Source organism: Gorilla gorilla, chromosome 9 (assembly GCF_029281585.2).
Source record: "Gorilla gorilla gorilla isolate KB3781 chromosome 9, NHGRI_mGorGor1-v2.1_pri, whole genome shotgun sequence".
Taxonomy (NCBI): Eukaryota; Metazoa; Chordata; class Mammalia; order Primates; family Hominidae; genus Gorilla; species Gorilla gorilla.
Genome location: NC_073233.2, coordinates 119,386,122 through 119,409,087, shown reverse-complemented (window position 1 = coordinate 119,409,087; position 22,966 = coordinate 119,386,122). Strand labels below are relative to the sequence as shown.

Sequence of the window (22,966 nt, the reverse complement as noted above, 5' to 3'; positions counted from 1 at the left end):
TTGTGTCCTGTCGGAGTCAGTGGGGGAGTACTTTAGCTTCTTATATCCTCAGTGGGCCTGCCACATCCTCTCCCCTCCCCGCAAAAAGATAGCTAAATAAACTTTAAATTCCTCAGCCCCATTGCCCCAATCCCCACTTCCAAACCAGATTGCCAGGGACAGCACCTGCTAGGTGGCAGTTCTGAGAACGTTGCGCTGGAGAATTCACGCCTGAAAGCCTAGCCCTTGGGAGCTAGAGGCCTGAACTGGGCGGATACGTGCCCATGCGTACAGTTTCTGTGATTTTAAAATTCTGAATCCTTTAAATCTTAGGAAACAAGCTGGATTTAAAGTGTAAGTGCATTTACTAATCACTCCCACTAAAAGTTGCATAGACTCCAACAGTTGTAAATGATTACTTAAAAGAAGGGATACATCTTAATGAATGAACAGAGTCTCTTCATGGAAAAAAGAAGTATGAAAAATTTTGTTAATGTATTCTTATAAAAGTATTAACAAGTCTGTGTGTATGAGTAGCTTTCCCGGGAGATTTTTGTCATGGCAGGAACAACTTAACCACTTCATTGATAGAAAAGTTAAGATTACTGTGGCAGGAACTGAGATGGACATCATAAAGTCAATTTAGCAAAGGAAATGGACACATAGCAATAACCACAATTTATGTCTTTATGGCACTTTATTCTTTCAAAATATTACTAACAATATTACTTTCAAAATATTACTAACAATATGTCTCAAGAAGTTAATAATCACATGTTCATATAATAACATACATCAGTCAGCTGAGAAAAAGATCATACTCCCCCTTATATCTAAAATTTTGGTTAAGAGCCTGAAGGAATATTGAAAAAAAAACAAAACAAAACCCCACATACGTACACATTACATGCATTGTAAACTTAGTAGCTAAGATGTTGATTTTTTTCTTTTGGCTGAGAAATTAATAGGCAATGGATGAAATCAGCATTTTCCAACACCCCTCTTCCCCACGCACATTGATGATGCACAGGCAGCTCATTTGGACGAATTCCCAAATCTTTTTACCTGGCCGTGTGGTTAGTGATTGGTACTATTAGCAATCAGCTAACTACACTGCCTAGTAACTAGACTCATAGAAAAAATTGCAGTCTCAAGTTGGTACCCCAACACGTTGTGACAGGCAATTCATTGGTTGAGTTGGAGCTCAACTGAGTTGCTAGCTTGGTGAATACTCTACTAGACGATGGCAAATAGACACAGTGAATCATAGCATACAGTATTAACTGTTACATGGGTGGAGGGGCTTCACCTCCAGGGATTTTGCTTTCCTGGCATGAGACTGTTTCATCTTCTGTGACTCCTAGAGAGAGCTAACAGTTTAACTGTATCTGGAGAAACCGCGGGTTTCCTCGCACTTGCAGCGGGCGCTCGCGGGGCAGGCTGCGCAGGACCCACGCCGACGCCGCGCTTCTCAGGCATCTTCTCTCGAAGGCTGCGGGCTGCCCGAGCCGGCGTCTTCTTCCCGGCCGGGCGGCGGTGATGCTGTGCCTTGTTTTGATGGCAGTGGAGTTAGTGATTGTAACCACCACAGTACAATCAGCTAATGACACTGCCTACAAACCGAGCACCGGGCACCCGCGGCTGCAGCTCCCGGACGGTCCGCAGCGCCGACGCGGGGTCGGGGCCCGCCTCGGACCCCATTTCACCGGGGGACGCCCTACCATGGCTGGGCGCAAGCGGCCGCCGAGGACACCCCCGGGCCCAGCGGGACCCCCGCCGGCCTCGCAGCGCACAGCACGCGTAGCTGGGCCAGCGGGCGGCGCTGCCGGGGAGGACCCGCGCCCTCCCAGGCCGGGAGCCGCGCCCCGACCCCGGTGACCCCCGGGAGTGCCGGGCCTCCCCTTCCCGCAGCCTCCCGCTCCTCTCAGGGCCCTCCCGCTCAGGTTCCCCTCGCTTTTCCTTTCCCCTTCGCCTCCTCGGCCCGGGCTCCCACTTCCTTCACGCCAGGCTTCAGTTCCCAGCCCCAAACCCTAGAGCTGGCTCTCTCGACCCCGTGCGCCCCGCCGCTCTGAGCGGCCGAGTGACTGTGGCGGGGGCGACCAACCGTCCTTGGAATCCCGCGGGCCGAGGGGCGGGGCGGGCGCGAGACGGGACGGGGGGGGGGGGGTGGGGCGGGGGGGGGGGGGTGGGGCGGGTGGGGGAGGGGGTGGGGGAGGGGAGGAGGCTGAGAGAAAGGGCTGTGGGCGGTCCCTGAAGGGCCTCCAAGGGAGACGCCTAGAAGATGGAGGCCCAGATTCTTGAGACGTTTCTCTTTCTGATCTAGCAGGAGGGACAAAGAGCTCCTCCACTCCCTCATTCCCCAACAAGGCCCCCAGCCTACCCAGTTTCCGTGACCATTCCGCCCTGGGAAAGCGGCTTCCCAGGTACCTCAAATTATAGGTTTGAATTTTCCAAATGGAGGTGGGCTTGGGTAGCCTCTGACATGTGGGAGGATGGCTTGGAGAGTCTCATCTGCACCTCTGTGCTCTGTTGGGGACTTGGCCTTATACTCTTAGAGGGCCATGCAGTGATGTGAAGCCTGGGCCTTCTAGTCAAATAGTGAGCCAGGCAGCTTGTTAGTTACATCAAATCGTGGTCCTCTTGAGATCAAGGCCATACCATTCAAGACAGTGTATATATAATAAATTACTAAACTAGGGACTATTTAGAATAGTAGAAACTATTTGTATCAGAAATAGAAGGGAGGTCCTCAATGAGAGCTGTAATAGGTCAAATAAGGTTCCCAGAGGAGGTGAGACTTGAGTAGATCCTTGATGCAAGAGTACATTTGGATATTCAGGGTTAGGGCTGTGGATGCCAGAAAAACAGTATCTTGTGACAGTTGGGCAAAAGGGACAGTTACAGAGGACTTCTGGGAGATCTCTGCTAATAACTTTCCTTCCCCTCCTTTGCCTTTAATGAATTAATCAGGAGAGGATAAGGAATGTTCTCTTTATCCTCACCTTGTGAAATTCAGCTGGAAGCAGCCTCCCCTAGAAATATGGTCTTCATGCATCCAGTATAGAGCACTCATTGCTGACACCAAAGGCTTAGTTCTAAATTAGTTTCTGCAAAAGAAAACTTCCCACCTATAGACTGATTCCCAAAAACCAGCAAATGGTCTTATAGATGCCACAAGTAACATGAACAGGGGCAGGTCATCTGGATCATTCAATACAAACTCCAAACTCACACTATTAAAACAACTAAAGAACTGCCCAAGGATGTTTGAATAAGTTATAGCATTTTCTTTGCATATGAAAGACAGCACTTTTTTTTCCAAATGCATACTTTGTTCTGTACACCCCATAGTGAAGGGAAAGAAACCAAAATACAAAATATGTAGCACAGAAAATGTTAATTATAAAAATTAACTCGTAGAATTAAATTGTGAAAGACAAGCCATCTACAATAACTGTATTTTATATTCATCTTATCTTTGTGAGGGGCACAGTGTTTTAGCACACATTACATAAATGACTCACATTCACTTAAATACACATACATGAAACTAGGAGCAAAATAGTCTTCATTCCATTAACAATATGCAGACTTAGAGAAATCTTGGTTAGGACATAGTTATAAAAACAATTCTCTTCTACCAAATTGTTAGTCACTTTTACCCAATACTATATCGAACACTTCTTCCCAGTTGATGTTTTATGATTATTAGTTGCATCTTAAATATCTTACCTGAGCTGGATTGCTGCCATCCAAGGCAATGGTTGTGTTAGATGCCTTGAAAAGTAGGTTTCTACAGACTTTTCTTCAAAAGTAATAAAAAATAAAACTCATATGTAAAAGTCATGAAGATGCATTGCCTACTGAAATAACTTTTTAAAATGAGTTTATTTTCTATGTAGTACAACTAAAAATTTAAATAACGACAAAAAATGTGTGTGGCCTAGTTCTGTTGAAAAAAAAAAAAGAATGCTTGTTCTTAGGGTTGCTGTTGATTTGGCCTGCAGTTACTAGAGAAACTCCAAGGATCTCATTCCCTTTATGGTTCATGTCTAGGCATGCCTGGAGACCAGGGAGACCCATGATTTAATCTAAGTAAGAATGCTTGTGGTGTTTTAAATGCCCACACAGAAGATTGCATTTGTTTTAGACAGTACAAGGAAGGCACCTTTCAGGGGAATTGTTTACTGTTTTAATTTCTGGGCTTTTGGTGATTAGGGAGATGGAAAAGGAGCTGTCAGGAGAGACAAGGTTGATGACTAGGAGGAAGCCAAGAAGAGTGTAGAAAATAAATACCTTCTGCTTTAGCTTTGGCACACTTATATTGACTTAATTTACCACTTCTAGATACAAGACTAGATTGATGGGAATTGGGAATTAGAAAAGGTGGAGACAGGCCAGGGGTTGTGGCTCACACCTGTAATCCCAGCACTTTGGGAGGTCAAGGCGGGCGGATCACGAGGTCAAGAGATAGAGACCATCCTGGCTAACATGGTGAAACCCTGTCTCTACTAAAAATACAAAAATCAGCTGGGCGTGGTGGTGTGCACCTGTAGTTCCAGCTACTTGGGAGGCTGAGGTGGGAGAATAGCTTGAACCTGGGAGGCAGAGGTTGCAGTGAGTCGAGATCGTGCCACTGCACTCCAGCCTGGGTGACAGAGCAAGACTCCATCTCAAAAAAAAAAAAAAAAAAAAGAAAAAAGAAAAAAAAAAGATGGAGACAATGGAGACAACATATCCCTCCCTTCAATACATACAAACTCACCATCTCCCACAGCTTTTGAAGGATGTTGTTGGAAGAGGAAGAAATGAAGAATTAGACTAATTAGAAATTACTGGATTTTAGCAACTTCTTTATAAACCTGTTTTTTTTTGAGATGGAGTTTTGCTCTTATTGCCCAAGCTGGAGTGCAGTGGCGCGATCTTGGCTCACTGCAACCTCTGTCTCCTAGGTTCAAGCGATTGTTTTGCCTCATACTCCTGAGTAGCTGGGATTACAGGCGCCCACCACCATGCCTGGCTAATTTTTTGTATTTTTAGTAGAGATGGGGTTTCACTATGTTGGCCAGGCTGGTCTCGAACTCCTGGCCTCAGGCGATCCACCGCCTCCCCCTTGGCCTCTCACAGTGCTAGCATTACAGGAGTGAGCCACTGCACCTGGCCTAAACCTGTTTTTTAAAATGCATATTTACTTATAGGAAATATAAAACCATATCTTGGTTTATAGATCAATAAATGTCAGATTATTAACCTTCTTGATAGTATACCTAGAAACTAGTTTATATGTTGAAGCAAGACTAAATTGAAGTCAATTCAGTGCCTTTGAAGAACTAAAAATCATTGAATCTATTTATGGGAGAAGATTTTCTTTTGAGCTAAAATGAACTGCCAGCAGTTTTTATAATTTCATATTTCCAGTTCCATTTCATTGTACTCTCATTAGTAAGAGTGCACCAGATTCTTAATTAGCTTCTTGTTTATATTTATTGATTAATCAATACTGTTGCTTTCAGTATAAAATGTTAATCTATCTTTCAGGTAAATCATAAGCAGTCTAACAAAATAGTCTTTATAATTAAAGTTGCCGGAGCTCTTAGGTATGGCTTCGGTAGGAGCAAACAGGTTGCATATTTTCCATCTTTAGAGAACAATCTCTAAGGATTTATGTGGTCTAGTTGGTGAGATGGACAATGTGTGTATATATAGATAATTAATATGTCAATTATATTAGTATGTAATATGAATATATCTTAATATAACTTATAGTAATAGATTAAGAATACATGTTTGTGTTATATATTCTATTTATATTATATATAATTATTTAATATCAAGATGGTTATATGAAAAAGTGCTTCAGGAATCCTGATGACTAATACAAACTTCATTATTGCCAACATTTAGGAAAAAGGAAAAGGAAAATTATCAAAGGTTAGGACACAGAGAAGGCTATGTGGAAAAGATGAGATTGAGCTGAGCCTAGAAGCAAAAATACTAGAGATGAAGAGGGAATGTTTTGGTAGCAGGAGCAATTTGTGAAGGAAAAACACAAGCAAATTTATGGAGATTGTAATGTATAAGGCCAATTGGAAGAGCAATGAGTGTGTTCCCATTGGGGAAATAAGATTAAAGAGGACTTTAACATTTAAAGTCCTCCATGATCCTACTTACCTGCCTGCTCATACGTTTCTATGAAGTTCACCAAAAAAAAAAAAAAAAAGCCCAGGGAGTTTCAATTTCATATTCTGCTCGAGGAGCCCCAGATGTATACAATGTGTTGTTTTATAAGGATTCATAAAGTAGCATAGATTGGAAGAGGGAGAGACAGAGGAGACTCAAAGACCATTTAGGAGATTAGTAAATTTCAGTACGAGGTGATGTAGAAAATACAGGATGAAGAGAGAAACTTTGTGAAGGAAACTTTGCATGACTTGGTTGATAACTGGTTCAAGTGAACAAACAGAATAAGATTAACTTCCAGACTTCGATGACAAGTAGAGGTGTTGAGGGGGAAAATCTAGTCAGAGAATAATTGTGATTTTAGGTTATAGGCATGTTTAGTTTTAGGTCATGGAAGAATATTGTGGTGGAGTTAGATATGTGGAGTTAGAACTCTGGTAGGAGGCCAGAACTGAAAAGCGATTGAAGCTCTTTTATCCTCTTGATAGTTGAAGTCACGAGGAGTTCTCCAAGAAAGGTCTGCTGGCTGATTCTTCATTGACCTACCAGTCCCTGCTATCAAGGACACCAGAGTAGGTGATGACGGTAATGTATTAATCTCGAATAGAGAATAGAATGAGGAAAACAGAAGGCTCAGGATCAAATCTGAGAGGATCCCTCTCCTCTTTAGGGGCTGACAGGAGGAAGTAAATCTTGGGAAGGGTTAGCCCACAGGAAGCAGAAGAGAGGACTCTCACAAAAACCAAGCTGTTTTAAAATTCATACGCTTACGAATTCAAGAGAATCTGCTGCATTGGCACCACCACATCACCAAGGTTTGGTCAGTAAAGAATTAGCCATAGGCAGCAGATGATTGGATTGGCTCTACCAGATTTTTTTGTCCAGGGCTTTATTCATTGAGTCAATGAAGGATCAATGATCTTCTCTAGGCTAGAACTAAACAGATGAACTTTCTTGGCCTTGTCCTACTACTGATTGGCCTCTGTCATCTCTCTTAAAAAAATAAAAAATGAAAAACAATAAAAAAACAAAAAAACAAAAACCAAAAACCATCAGGTAGATTTTCAGGTTTATAAAAGTAATTTTAAGATTTCAATAAGCTAGTTAGTAGTCTGCACAGTTGAAGAAAGTTAATAAACTTTCCCCTTCTTAAGAGCTCCAGGGTGTATTCTGTAACTCTATTAAGCAAAAAGGAGAAAACAGACTGATTATCCTGTTAATTAATTGATTTACAAGAATGAAAATACTTTATGCCATCCTCTTAAACATCACTCTGTGTCTGCTTATTCTTGTTTTTATTTCCACAGTCCTCATTTGGCACTTAAGCTTTTTTTTTTTTTTAAAGTGGGAAACTTATATTTAGTTAAAAAATTTACATAATCCTCATTTGTTATCTTTATTTCCTCTATATTCGTAGAATATATCTCAAGGATTTCATCATGCTTACATTTAGTAAAGTTCACATTGTCCTTTCTGCTCTTAGCTCCTCTATAGTTTGTTGAAATCTCAAGCTCAAATTCTACTTCCTGGGTAAAATCTTCCCTAGTACCTTTAGTTCTTCCTGATCCTTTCTCTTCTCTAATCGCTTTGACACTTAATATAGTCACTCTAAAATTAGTATGTTCCGTTAATAAGAGAGTATTATTCTATATTCTAATTGTATTTTGAATTCAGCATTTTATTATAATGGTATAGAGTGCTGATACAAATACACATATTTATATTAGTATAGAGTGTTGTATATAGGAACATTTTCTTACACTCTGAATTATTTTTAGTGAGTTATCTTGGTTTCTTTTTTTAAGGGGTACATATTCTTGTTTGTTACATGGGTATTACATGCATAATGTTGGGTGTTGGGCTTCTGCTGTACTTATCACCCCAGTATTAGGCATTGTATCCAGTAGGTAATTTTTCAACCCTCCCCACCCACCTTTGGAGTCCCCAGAGTCTATTTTCTCTATTTTCATTTCCACATTTACCATTTCTTTAGCTCCCACTTACGAGTGAGAATACGTAATATTTTATTTTCTGCTTCTGGGTTAGTTGACTTTGGGTAATGGCCTCCAGCTCCATCCATGTTGCTGCAAAGGACATGATTTCATTCTTCTTTTATGATTGTGTAGTATTCCATTGTGTATATATACACCATATTTTCTTTATCCAGTCAACAGTTGGTAGACATGTAGGTGGATTCCATGACTTTGCTCTAATTGTAAATGGTGCTGCAATAAACACACAAGTACAAGTATCTTTTTGATATAATGATTTCTTTTCCTCTGGGTAGATACCCAGTAGTGGGATTGCTGGGTCGAATGATAGTTCTATTTTTAGTTATTTGAGATATCGCTATACTGTTTTCCATAGAGGTTGAATTAATTTACATTCCCACCAACAGTGTGTGAGTATTCCCTTTTCTCTGCATACACACCAACATCTGTTGTTTTTTGACTTTTTAATAAAAGCCATTCTGACTGGAGTGAGATGGTATCTCAATGTGGTTTTAATTTGCATTTCTCTGATGATTAGTGATGTTGAGCATTTTTTCATGTTTGTTAGCTGTTTGTATTTCTTCTTTTGAGAAATGTCTGTTCATGTTCTTTGCCCCATTTTCAATTGGTTTGTTTTATGTTTGTTGAGTTGTTTGAATTTCTTGTAGATTCTGAATACTAATTCTTTGTTGGAGGTATAATTTGTAAATATTTTCTCCCATTCTGTGAGTTGTCTTTTTATCCTATTGATTATTTGTTTTGCTGTGCAGAAACTTTTAGTTCATGTCCTATTTCTCTATCTTCGTTTTTTATTGTGTTTGGAATCTTCATCATAAATTATTTGCCTAAGCCAATGTCCATAAGGAATTTTCCTAGGTTTTCTTTTAGGATTTTTATAGTTTCAGTTTTTATAGTTTTACATTTAGGTCTTTAATCCATCTATAGTTAATTTTGTATATGTTAAGAGATGGGGAATTAGTTTCAGTCTTCTGCATATGGCTAGCCAGTTTTTCCAGCATCATTTATTGAATAGGGTGTCTATTTCCCATTGTTTATTTTTGTTGACTTTAATTGAAGATCAATTGGTTGTATATATGTAGCTTTATTTCTAGGTTAGAGAACCCCATACTGTACCATTAATCTCTGGGTTTATTTTTGTACTAGTACCATGCGATTCTTGTTACTATAGCCTTGTAGTATAATTTGAAGTCAGGCAATATAATGCCTCTGACTCTGTTCTTTTTGCTTGGGAGTTCCTTGGCTATTTGGGCTTTTTTTGGTTCCCTATGAACTTTAGGATTGTTTTTCCTAATTCTGTGAAAAACAAGGCTGGTAATTTGATAAGGATTGCATTGAATCTGTAGATTGCTTGGGTAATATGGTTATTTTAACCATATTAATTCTTCCAATTCATAGCATGGAATGTTTTTCCATTTATTTGTGTCATCTACAATTTCTTTCATTGGTGTTTTGTAGTTCTCCTTGTAGAGATCTTTCACCTCCTTGGTTAAATGTGTTCTGAAGTATTTTGGTCTTTTTTGTGGCTATCCTAAGTGGGATTGGATTCTTAATTTGGTTCTCAGCTTCAAGGTTACTGTTTATAGAAATGCTACTGATTTTTGTACATTGATTTTGTATCCTGAGACTTTACTGAAGTTGTTAATCAGGCCAAGGAGTCTTCTAGAGGAGTCTTTAGGGTTTTCTAGGTATACAATCATATTGTCAGTGAACAGAGATAATTTGACTTCTACTTTTCCAATTCAGATGCCTTTTATTTTTTTTCTCTTGCCTGATAGCTCTGGCCAGGACTTCCAGTACTATGTTGAATAGGAGTTATCTTGGTTTCTAACTTGAAACGTTATATAAATATATGTATTTTTTGTGGTCTTTCAAACAATGCCACTTACATTGTGAATGCTCAGTAATGCAGATAGAAAATACAAATTAGGAAGAAGCTTGTGGCAGATAAAACACTTGCATAGTATTATTGGTAAAGGAATTTTACTTTGATCAGGCTGCACTAAAATTAATTTCTTTTGAGTTCAAATCAACATTGTATGGCTGTAGAATTTATTAGATAATGTTTTGGGAAATGCAATTTTGTTTCAGCAATTAATGTAACTTCCTTTTATGTGGCTTGACCATAATGGAACTGAGTTTATGTGTGGGTTACAGAATCAGTTCATTATTTTATAAAATAGTGCTACTTGCTTGCTGTTGTTAAAAAAATACTTTCTGTCAGAAGTGGACTTTTGCTAAAACATCTATACCTTTCCCCTCTTTAGCAATAACATGTATTTGTGAATGGATGGGTGAGCCTAGGGATATAACTTGTAGTTTAGGGAGGGAAGCTAAAGAAATGAAATGGGGTTATGATAAGACTGGTTATTACATCACAAGTCCAGCAAATTTAATATTCAATTCAGATGATATTTTAAAATTACTTTGTCTATTTTAAAACTTTTATAAGCATAACTATTTTCATTTTATAAGTGAAGTTTAGCTAAAACCAAGAAGACAAATGTAGAACCAGATTTTCGAGTTTTACCTTCATCGATGAACTTTGGGGCTTGACTATTCCTTAGCCATCAAGTTGAATTTCCTAATTTTAAAATGAAGAATGCAAGTCTAGAAACTATTACTTGTACAAGGTCATGTCAGTCATATTCATGTTTTATACCATTTGATTCTCTGTTACAGGCATAATAGGAAATAAAATATGTCTATGTTGCTTCACTGCCTTTCTGTTCTTCATCCTCACTCCAAATGGCCAGAACCTCTTATTTCTTGTTTTCTGTGGTTCTTCACCCAGACATAATCCCCTCACCCCAGCAGAACACCATCCTGTTGCTCTACTATGGATAGTTCATTGGACGTTTTCAAAAAGATATCCTTGAAAGACAAGGTTTTAAGCAAGGGAACAAATATCTTATAATGAGAATTTTAGACATGACACAAGGGTAGTGGGAGAGTTGTTCAAATTTCAGCAGTAATTTTCTCTTCTACTTAGCTCTGGGATTGGCTTAGGCCAGACCAGGTTGGTCTTTCTGCTAAATTCTGACATCTTGTCAGTGGACATTACTACTTGGGTATTTAATTGCCATTGAAAGCTCAGTATACCTCAATCTGAATGAATCACCATTTGTTTTATACTGACTCTTCCACTGAACTTCATTCTTTCAATGATAACATTAACTGTTGGTTACAAGTGTTTGAAACTTGGGGTAAATTTTGAGTATTTCATTTCCCAAACTTTACATCCAAGTAGTCACTTGTGTATATATTTGGTTTCCCTCTCTAGATAATAAGCCTCTTGAAAGGAAAGTTGAATTTTGTTTTTACCCCCAGCCCCACTAATACTTAGTGTCTGTGAAGTAGGTGGTCAGTAAATAGTCACTAAGTGAGTGTTAATTAAAACAGAAGGTGTAGTTGTCATTAATGTAAAGGAGGTGATTTAAATAAGGTGTTTCAAGTCATAAACAAGTAACGGAAGGAAACCTTGCATGATGTTTACTTTTTATTTGATTGTTCTTTCCTGAAATCTAAGTACGTTGTTATTCTACTGTTCTATTCATAACTTTCAAGGCCTGCCTGGGCCTGTTGCAGAAAATAATGCTAGGAGAGGGTTCAAAACCTCATTAATGTACTTCACCAACTCAAAGTGCAAGGGAACAGTTTGTCATCAGGAAGATGAAGTAATGAAAGAATTATAAAAACACCTGGCACCATTCTATTATTGTAAATGCAAAGTGACCATTTGAAAAGAAAAAAATTTTTGTGTTTGTTAATGCATCTGTTGCCTTTAGTTCAGAAGCAAAATTTCAGCAGTATACAAGGAGTTACCCTAATTTTCAGCTTTGTCCCTTGTAACATAAATTTTAAAAAATAATCTTTGCAAAAGTTACCCTAGCAAATGGCTAGAAAATATGAGAATAAATGATGCAAATTTGTCCTAATAATCTGTTAAACTTAAGGCATTATTAAGCAATCAAAAGTGTAAAATAAGCTTAAAATCTTCTTCACAGCTAAGGCGGTATCTATCTTAATGATTTCCGCTTTTGCTGCACATTAGAATTGCTTGGGGAACTTTTAAAAATCTTGATGTGCAGGTTGCACTCTATACCAATTAAGTCAGAATGTCTTGGCCGGGCGTGGTGGTTCACACCTGTAATCCTAGCACTTTGAGAGGCCAAGGCAGGAAGGTTCCTTAAGCCCAGGAGTTCAAGACCAGCCTGGGCAACATAGGGAGACCCCATCTCTGTTGAAAAAAAAAAAAAGTCTGGGGTAAGGGATAGGAGGCAGACATTGGTATTTTTAAAAGATCTTCAGGTGATTCAAAAGTGCAACAGTTTAGGTACCCCAGCCACTGAGGAAGAGGAATGACAACTACATCATGGACAGCTGAAACAAACAAGATACTATGGAGTTGGAAGATTATTAAGGTCCTACTTTCATGTTTGTTTATTTTAATATGTTCTGGGTACATAGTAGATGTTTAAATATTTACTAAATTGAATTAAATTAATCTTAATTAAATCTTAAATCATATTCTTAGATATCAAGATGCTCAGCCACCCATTTCATAGTCCTTTTAAACAATTTTTAAAAATTGATATATAATAGTTGTATGTACTTTGGGGGTACGTGTAATATTTTAATGCTTGTATACAATATATAATGATCAAATAAGGTAATTGGGATATCCATTACCTCAAACATTTATCTTTTCTTTGTGTTGAGAACATTACAAATCTTCTAGCTATTTTGAAATATACAATTGTTACCTATAATTTGTCTACTGTACTAGAATAACTAGAACTAATTGCTTCTATCTATTTTTGTATCCTTTTCTCTGCTGTACTGGAATACTATAACTAATTTCTTCTATCTATTTTTGTATCATTAACCAACTTTGATAATCCTTATACTTACATTTCTTATACCTCTCAAGCATCAAAGACATTACAATAGCCAGCACACTACCTAATATATGTATTTCATCTCAGTTCATCACTAGTGAAAGGTTTTTTTAATTTTTTTGAGAGAGGGTCTTTGCTCTGTTGCCCAGGCTGGAGTGCAGTGACACAATCATAGCTCATAGCTTACTGCAGCCTCAAACTTCTGGGCTCAAGTGATCTTCCCACCTCAGCCTTTCGAGTAGCTAGGGCTACAGGTACATGCCACACCAAGCTGACTTTTAAAATTTTTGTAGAGACAGGGGTCTTACTGAGTTGCCCATGCCGGCCTCAAACTCCTGACCTCAAGTGATCCTTTCGCCTGGGACCAAAGTGTTTGCATTTCAGGCATGAGGCCCTCTGCCCAGCTCAAGAACAAGTGCTTTAATGTTATCTAGTATAATCTTAATTACAACCTTATGAGTTCACTATTGTACCTCCCATTTCACAGGCAGAAAATTAAGTTGCCCAAGGTTACAAAGATGGTGAGTCCTAAAGTTGCAATTCACACCTAGGTCTATCCGATCTTAATGCCCATATTTTTAAACTTTGTATTGTGCAGGAATGGAAAGATATGACAAAATGATAGCATTAATGAAAAAGAGTACTTGCAAATTCAATGTGAGTCTGTGGTGTGATGCCACTGCCAACAAGGTAAAAGCCACCTGAGGTTATGTTCTGGAATACAGTATTCAGAGGGAGGGAAGCAACAGTCCCATGCTAGTCTTTAGGGGTGGAGCACACCTGGAGCATTGTGTGCAAGCTGGAAAAAGAGGATTACTCACACACCTGACACTCATTGTGATGTGAGTACCCAGCATGGTGAGCTGTGTCTGTAGGAAAAACTCTTTAAAAGCTGAGACTATTTAGGCTCCGCAAAGAGAAAGCTGAGGGAGGCTGAGTAGCTAGTATTTGAAATGTCATCATGTGGTGGAACATTAGACACGATTGGTGTAGTTCCAGAAGGAAAAACTAGGCTGCACATATAGGAAAATCAGAGGTAGATTTGGCTCCACACAGAAAGGAATGTCTGGCTGTTATTTGGAGCTTTTTAGAAATGAAATGGACTTCCTTGTAAGACGGTGAATTCCTTTTCACTAATGAAGAAACTGAATGATCACTAATCCTGAGCGTTAAAGACTTAACGTATGTCAGGTGTGGCTTCTTAACGCTTAATGGGTATTAGAATCACCTGGGGGAACTTGGTAAATACTGATTGCCAGGCCTTACCTTGAGAAGAGTTGCTTCAGCAGATCTGAAATAAGGTCCAAGAATCTGAATTTTTAAATTTATTTTTATTTTTATTTTTTTTGAGACGGAGTCTTGCTCTGCCACCCAGTCTGGAGTGCAGTGGTGTGGTCTTGGCTCACTGCATCCTCTGCCTCCTGGGTTCAAGTGACTGTCCTGCCTCAGCTTCCTGAGTAGCTGGGACTACAGGTACATGCCACCATGCCTGGATAATTTTTGTATTTTTAGTAGAGACGGGGTTTCACCATGTTGGCCAGGCTGATCTCAAACTCCTGACCTCAGGTGATCCACCTGCCTCGGCCTTCCAAAGTGTTGGGATTATAGGCATGAGCCACCGCGCCTGGCCAAGAATCTGAATTTTTAACAAGAAACACAGTGAGTCCAGATCAGATGGTCACTGACCCACTCTTTGAGAACTGGTGAGGTTAGATAAACTCAGATCTCTTCCACTTATCCTACAAATAAACACTTTAGTAAAAAATGTGTAGTCAACATAATGACTGCTCAAAGTTGTCTTAACAAGTTTTGTAAGAAATCTAAGGCAAAATTCCTTAATATGTTGTCAGCTAAGTTAGAGATGACATCATTGGAATGTACGATATTAGGATATGGAAGGAGAACACTTGATTCTCACTCTGTGTTATAAAAGATAAGATTATAATAGCAAAATAGAAAATATAGATCCAGTTTGAAAATTTTAAACACTTCAAATAGAGAACCCACTCCACTTATGCCAAGGAGCAATCGGATGGAGACCAGATTGGCATATGAAAAAGCTGTATGGTCATTTCAACAGGCAGCACCTGTGTAAGGTGAACCACCCATCAGCCTTTAGGGCCCAGGCTTATATAAACTTCAGCCTCAAACTCACGAACAGGTGTGGATGAGAGTTGGAAACATAAGGGATAGTGCGGTTGGTCTTCTAGGTCTCACCCACTTTTCTTAGGGGCTAAAGAGCTTTTGTTGGCAAGTATAATGTGTTTGATTATTCCTAAAGCATGCAACTTGGAGCCACATTTTGGAATTACTCTCTCCTGAAATATTTTGCTCTTTGTTAATATGTCTTTAAAAAGTGATGCTTGAGGTAATTACTGTCCCATATCAGGATCTTTTTTAAGTTGTAGTGATGTTTCATTTATTACTTAAGTGCTTTAAAATTTTAAAAAGACTTTTTTTTTTTTCCTTTGAAAACCTTTAAAACTGGGCTATTTGGGGAATTGCTGTTCTTGGCTGTTATGTTGATTGATAGTGTTCATGTACTTATCTAGTTTACTAAGGACTTCTTTCTAGCAGATTTTCTCAGTTTTAACTTTAAGGTATGTAAAATTTCCAAATGGCAGTTAAATATTGATAATAAGTTAAACCATTTCTTTCTATTTCTTCTTGCTTCCTTTTAATGATTCAGACCTCCTTATCTATTTTTCTTGAATCATGAGAGATGAAATTGCAACAACAGTTTTCTTTGTCACAAGATTGGTGAAAAAACATGATAAACTAAGTAAACAGCAAATAGAAGACTTTGCAGAAAAGCTGATGACGATCTTGTTTGAAACATACAGAAGTCACTGGCACTCTGATTGCCCTTCTAAAGGGCAAGCCTTCAGGTGAGAGCTAGTATGTGGGATGGCAAAGGGAAGCAATCACCAAGCAACCAGCCAGCTCCTGGGAAAATGGAGTGATCTTGTTTTCTGCATATAAGTAACAAAAGTTTTATGGGCTCGAGTTCATTTGTTTGAATGTGGAATTGAAAGGAGGAGACATAGTAGATGACACTGTGGCTGGAAACAACAGAGCAAAGCCCCTTATGTGAGGTAGATTAAACAATTTCTAACTTGTCTTTGCCATGAAAGATAACTAATTTTGTGACTTAGTGATGCAACATACATTCTGAGCCACTGTATCAAAAGTTGATGATGTCTTACTTGTAAGAGTGGAGGGTGGAGGAGGCTGAGGGGAAGATGGGGATGAGGTGGGAGCTATGTGTATTGGAACAGTATGTGCATAATGTGATTCTCCTGCTAAAGTGTCTGTCATCATGTCTTCGTTATCCTTCGCTTTTTAAAAAGGTGCATCAGGATAAACAACAATCAGAATAAAGATCCTATTCTAGAAAGGGCGTGTGTGGAAAGTAATGTAGATTTTTCTCACCTGGGACTTCCGAAGGAGATGACCATATGGGTAGATCCCTTTGAAGTATGCTGTAGGTGAGTAATCTCATAGTTTGTGTGCTGTGTGATACCTGGAAACCTTAAGTTAAACAACTTTACATACTTTCATGAAAGATGATGCCCCAAAGCCTTGAATTGGCAGCAGGGATACTTCTTGGTTAAGATTTTAGATGCAAACTTCTGTTAGACAATGCAGACTTCTATTCAAAGTGGGTGAGATGGAAAGCACAATGATTTTGCAAAATATTTGAAATGTGGCTTTAATCACTGCACCTTATTACAAACTATAGATTGGTAACAGTATCTATTACAAACTGTAGGTTGATAACAGATAAGTGTTATAGGCAACATCAGAAAGGAAGGAGAGTTATCTACCATGGGGCAATTCAGTTCATTAACTGAATCAAAAGAAACTAGTCTTTGTTTTTTTCTGAATAATTAACCAAAATAGCTCTTATAGAATATCCTAATTTATAACAGTGTAGTAGGTGAAGGTCATAATGTCCTTCAACTTTTTAAGGCAATTTCTTTTAAAATAAGTTAGCATATTGTCTCCAGGAAAGATGGGAGATCTTGTAGGAAGTTGAATCGCTAATTAGCACTTCAATTTCTTTTCCTACTTAGGTATGGTGAGAAAAACCATCCATTTACAGTTGCTTCTTTTAAAGGCAGATGGGAGGAATGGGAACTATATCAACAAATCAGTTATGCAGTTAGTAGAGCCTCATCAGAAGTTTTCTCTGGCACTTCCTGCGATGAAGAAAGTTGTAGCAAGGAACCTCGTGTCATTCCTAAAGTCAGCAATCCGAAGAGTATTTATCAGGTTAAGAGTGTTCCAGTTCTTTTCTATACTTTTTTTCTATCTAATTCTAAAAAGAATGCACTCATTATGAAAACAAAGAAGCAAAAAAAACATGGAAAGAACAAAACTGTAGATTTTTAAAAGCCAGACTCTTAATATTTTGGCAAAACTTTTTCTGTCTCCTTCACTGTACAATGTATTCCCTACACTTGGCTGAGCTTTTAGGATCCACATAATCTTTTATTGTCCTATTTCTTCATACAGTATTTGAAGTGGAGGTTTCCCTCCACTTAAATTCCTGCAGAATCAAAGATTAAGATTAGTGGGATTTTTTTTTTCTGTCAATTGAAAATACCACGGCATTTATAGAAAATTTGGATTTAGGAAAGGTCAAAGGCCTATAAATTCTGCCACTAGAGCAGTTTTTCTCAGCTATTTTTTTCTTCTTTTTAAACCATAACCCATTCAAAATGTGTATATTTACGTTTAAAAAGTTTCATGAAACAGTGCTTATCTTTACTAGGAGCAATGCTCCCAATGCTCGCAATACTTCCAATTAAATTCATTTGATTTCAAGTATCTAAATTGATTTCATGACCCACAATTTGAAAAACACTGATCTAGAGAGAATTTGTTAACACTATATGTATATATTTGTTTGTATGTTCTCTTAATCACCTATGTATTAAATGTTAAAGCAATTAAAATTTTAATATTCATTTGCCTCCCTTGTAACTTATTATTGGCAGATATTCTAGGCTGTTTCCACATGGTCGTAATATTTTTTTAAAAGCTGGTAACTCGTATAGTGATGCCTGAATTTTAGGTTGTTTCTTGAGATTTGATTCTCAAGCACGGAACTACTGGGTCGCTGGGTATGAACATTTTACTGGTTTTTAATATGCAGCCGAAACACCATGTAGAAAGTTGTATTTATTTGTAGTCTCACCAGCTGTATGTAAAAGTGCCAACTTTGCCATTTTTTTCTAGAATTGGCTATTCTCATTTAAAAAACAGATAATTTGATTAACATGATATGCATATATAATACAGTATTAGTGAAATTAAACATTAAAACTTTCCATGTGCCCAAATGTTTTAGCACCTACTGTCCTACAAATTTTCTCTTATTCACCCATTCATTATTTGAAGTTCTAATGTATTATTGTAGGTTCTTTATATGCCAGAACGATTTTAACCCCTTGACATATTTCTGGCAAATGTTTTGTCCCTAGTTTTTTAAACTATGTGTGTCATTGATAGTTTCTTGGAAACAGTGACTTTAAGTAAAATGATGTATGACAAAGCCATTTTTTTCCTCAGTCTTATAACCAAACTATGTTATTCAAAGACCTGCTATATGTCATTTAGCTTAAAATTAGTTTCCAAGAACCTATCAAGGTTGTTGAGTGAGGATTTACAGTATTTGCCCTTAATTCTATTTTTATTTTTAGAAAGGTCTTCTTCCATTTGGGGATCAGACCTGTAATCAGCTATATTCTTTTACAGCAATGTCTTTTCAAAATGTGATCTGTAAAACATCTGTATCCATCATCTTAGGTGTTTAAAATAAAGATTTCTAGGCTGTGGCCCCAGAGATCATGAACATGCAGTTTTGGATTGGGCGGGCTGTGGTGAGGTAGGGATGGAAGAGGGACAATTCAAGAATAAACATAAACTTGAATAAGCGTATTAAAAAGTTTTTAGTTGAATTAATTAACTTTTTAAAAAGGTACAGTATAAAGTGATTTATGTTCCCGCCAAGTGCTAGAAATTTTTTTCAAAGACGGTTATGCACTTTCAATTCTATTCATTTGTGCTCCCTATGCTTTTGAAGTGCCTGACTTTTGAATTATGGGTTCATATTTAGTCCTTACAGCTAGCTTATTAGAGATCTTTATACTTTTTTTTTCCAGGTTGAAAACTTGAAACAGCCCTTTCAATCTTGGTTACAAATCCCCCGCAAAAAGAATGTGGTGGACGGCCGTGTTGGCCTCCTGGGAAACACTTACCATGGCTCGCAGAAGCATCCTAAGTGTTACAGGCCTGCTATGCACCGGATGGACAGGTACCACTGGGTCAACACACACCGATGACGCAGCGACTGGGCACGTGGTGGGCAAGAGCTCAGAGGAGCACCTTTATTCTCTCTAAAATAAAAATGAATTTAAGGTTGAGAGGCCCATGAAACAAAAAATGACCATATTAGGGACTAGGGTACACAATGGTAAATCCTCTCACACAGATCATCACTGTTCTTAGCTGTACTTTTAATTCTTATTTAATTTTACATGAAGTTTTATGTAACATAAGTGAATGTACCCAGTAAGGTAACAGAATGAAGATGTTGACCTGTAATAAGACTCAATGAATTATGAAAAGTAATGGTTTAAATAAACGTACAGTGTTTTTAATACTTCTTAGTTCAGTTTGTTGCAAGAAACAAACTTTTAAAAGTTTATTTTTTGTAAAGAAGGGGTCTCCCTATCTTTGTAAAGGCTGGTCACAAACTCCTGAGCTCAAGCAATCCTCCTGTCTCGGCCTCCCAAAGTGTTGGGATTCAGGCGTGAGCCACCATGCCGGGCCACCATTCATTCTTTCTCCCCTCACCCTCTACCACTTGCTAGAGGGAAAGTTGATGACTCTGCAGTCCATGTCTCTACAAATTTGATAGCAGTGAGAATTGTTTTGGCTGCTACTTTTCGATGTTTACGGTATGAGGAAATGCCCATTAGGCTGCTGCTGGTGAATTTTATCTTTGTTAGATTTTATAGATTTTAAAATTAGGAAGGGAGATTCTACAATCCAGCTTCACTTTATTAGCCAAAAATAGTTTGACTCTTCTAAATTCTGTGTCTCTAGTTGTTAGAAAATTCCCAAAACCTTGTTGACTGGACCCATTCCTACTCATGCTGTTTGTTCTCAGCCAGGTCCTTGCTGTTGTTTGGCAGATCCTGTTAATCTCCACTTAAGCTGTATTGTAGCTGTCTTCTCAATCTCTTTTTACTCCACCCTCCTGTGCTCTCAGCAGGGGACTTTTCTTTTTGTTTTCTCCTACTTCAAAACTTTATCCCTCCCTTCTCCTCTCTCATCTCCATTTTAAGGCTTTTCTCTTCTCCAGCCACTTGTATCTTCTCCCTACACCTTGGCTTTCTTGCTGAGTTTCTGCTGTTAGGTGGTTCTGGATCCAGGAAGCTGGTAGCATTGGAGCAGTCACAGCTTGGTTCTCTTGTGAGTAGACTTGTGCTTTGGGCCAGTGGCTCTGAGTGGATACAAAAAGTTGTGACCTTGAGTCCCAACTTGGGTACGACATGCCAGCAGTCATGCTAGTGCTGATGAAGGGGGAGGGAGCTTGATTCTAGCCTCATTACTTTGGGTGCAGCTCTTAGTAATCATTTTTTCTTTTTTTTCTAGAAATGATGGTTCATTAGGGCACATAGCAGCATTATTTTATGGGACAAACTCACCTACCCTTAACGGCATATGAGGTCAAGTTTCTCTGCTGAAAAGTGAGTTTGTCCTCTCTTGAAGAGCTTTCTACTATAGTGTGGGAGTTGTTGTGAACCTCCCTAGATTTCTCTCAAGGCAACCACAACACTAGTTTACTGGCCCCTCAGCAAACCATCTCCTGGAGATGGTTGTGATGTTTGCCAGCCTCCATACGTGTGTGGGTGAATTCTGGTCTCCAGATAATGGGGCAGAAACAAGACTACCAGCAATGGGCGTAAATATTAGGCTTTAGGATGCTGGCATGTATGTGAATGTACTTTAGTTTAATCCTTAACCATCAACTTAGAATTTCTGGTAACATTTCATTTTCTCTGCCTCCCTACCTTCTGCCCTTGTGCAGGCAATTGTCATTAGTTACCTGATTATTGCAACAGTCTACTAACAACAGTAACTGTTTCTGGTCTTGTTCCCTATCCTAAGGTAATCTTTACTCTCCAGTTTAAAATGTTTCAATCAGGAAATTATTCAAATTCTAGAATATGACTTCTGGTCTTAATGACTTGAGTTCCTGCATATCTTTTCAGCCTAACCTCGACTCTTTTGGACTCTGTTTGTTTGTTTGTTTGTTTCCTTTGAGACAGAGTCTCACTTTGTTGCCCAGGCTGGAGTGCAGTGGCGAGATCTTGGCTCACTGCAACCTCCGCCTCCTGGGTCCAAGTGATTCTCGTGCCTCAGCCTCCAGAGTAGCTGGGACTACAGGCGTGCGCCCCCATGCCTGGGTAATTTTTGTATTTTTAGTACAGACGGCGTTTCACCATGTTGGCCACGCTGGTCTCAAACTCCTGGCCTCAAGTAATCTGCCCACCTTGGCCTCCCAAAGTGCTGGGGTTACCGGGGACTCTGGTATTTAAGACTTCTTGATTGGGATACTTCTCACCTTGCCTCATTGTTCTCCCTTCCCTCTTGATCTTTGGGTATCACTTGAGATGCTACCTCTTTCAGGAAGACTTCCTGATCCCCAAGTCCAGTTTACAGTCATATGTTAGGGGTTCCTTACAGCATTCTGTCTGCCCCTAGAAGAGCACTTATCTATTATAATTGTTTCATAGTTATCAGTATCCTCCCAATAGACTGAGTTTTCAGAGTACAGATACCTCATATTCCCATTTAATGCTGGCATATAGCAGTGTTCAGATTTATAGACTGAATGACTTTATTGGTGATTAAATGCTTGCCTAATATATAGTCTGATACATGGCATTAAATAATGCTTGTTGGTTGATCATTCTCTCAGCAGAGTAAGAAGTATTGTGTTCTAGGCTGGGCATGGAGAACTAATTGCTGTAAAAATCTGAAGCTGTTTGGTCTTTACATGTACAATTTAGTGGACTAAAAAAAGAAAAATCAACCATATATAATAGTTGCTAGGTAAAAAATGCAACATAATATTTGGATATGACAGAAGACTGAGTGATTTTTCAAGAACCTTTACACAGAGGGTTTTATTAATAGTGTCCCTTGCAGTTTGCAAGGTTGGTTTAAAAACATTTCTTCCAGCCAACAGAGGTGACACTGTACCCCTGAACCCCATGCTGCTGATGGACACTGCTAGTCAATCACAGTGTTCTGATTTGGGTTCAGAGATTGCCTCATATTCTTGTAGCACAGTACTTGAGATGACCATTATAATTAATTGTTCCAAATTGGTACTCAGGAAGAAACCAATTCCACAATGTGCTAGGGTTTGGCTCAGAGGCAGCCATCCATGAGCATATGATCCCTGTGTAATCCTTTAGAGCCTCTCAGGAGGCTCTGAGCAAATGTGTAGGGGAAAAAATATAATCAACTATATATTTTTATTGGGATTAAAAGTAGTCAATATACTTGAAAAGCCCCTAAATATATTAATGTCATATCTATTAGTCTATTTGTAAAATAACCAAATTAGATCTTCCTAATCTACATTTTGAAAATTTTCTATGATGAGTATGTACCACTTATTTTTCTTTTCTTTTCTTTCTTTCTTTTTTTTTTTTTTTTGAGATCAGGTCTCACTCTGTCACCTAGGTTGGAGAGCAGTGATGCAATCATAGCTCACTGCAGCCTTGACTCCCTGGCTTGAGTCATCCTCTTGCCTCAGCCTCCTGAGTAGCTGGGACTACAGGTGCCTGGCTAATTTTTGATTTTTAGTAG

At 38.6% G+C, this 22,966-nt stretch overlaps 1 protein-coding gene and 2 non-coding genes across 11 annotated transcripts in view; 1 reads left to right on the top strand and 2 right to left on the bottom strand.

Annotated features, from left to right (window-relative positions):
- The window catches only part of BTG4 (BTG anti-proliferation factor 4), a 117,735-nt gene that overhangs the window by 388 nt on the left and 94,381 nt on the right, over window positions 1-22,966 (top strand). For 2 of the 9 annotated variants that reach the window (XM_063693514.1, XM_019037651.4), the window contains exons 1-6: window positions 2,200-2,402; window positions 6,648-6,744; window positions 15,759-15,957; window positions 16,420-16,557; window positions 17,146-17,344; window positions 19,240-19,391. In XM_063693514.1, coding sequence (XP_063549584.1) covers window positions 15,785-15,957; window positions 16,420-16,557; window positions 17,146-17,344; window positions 19,240-19,391 — 662 coding nt within the window. In that variant the 5' untranslated portion in view covers window positions 2,200-2,402; window positions 6,648-6,744; window positions 15,759-15,784. Of the gene's footprint in view, window positions 1-309; window positions 334-2,196; window positions 2,403-6,647; window positions 6,745-15,758; window positions 15,958-16,419; window positions 16,558-17,145; window positions 17,345-19,239; window positions 19,740-22,966 lie in introns of those variants that run through there. The other 7 variants (XM_055355498.2, XM_055355495.2, XM_055355497.2 and 4 more) reach the window with 7 other exon arrangements.
- MIR34C (microRNA mir-34c) lies at window positions 1,011-1,118 on the bottom strand. Its single transcript, NR_106336.1, has one exon. It is a non-coding gene; the product is annotated as a microRNA mir-34c (primary transcript).
- MIR34B (microRNA mir-34b) lies at window positions 1,505-1,614 on the bottom strand. The gene has a single exon (NR_106439.1). It is a non-coding gene; the product is annotated as a microRNA mir-34b (primary transcript).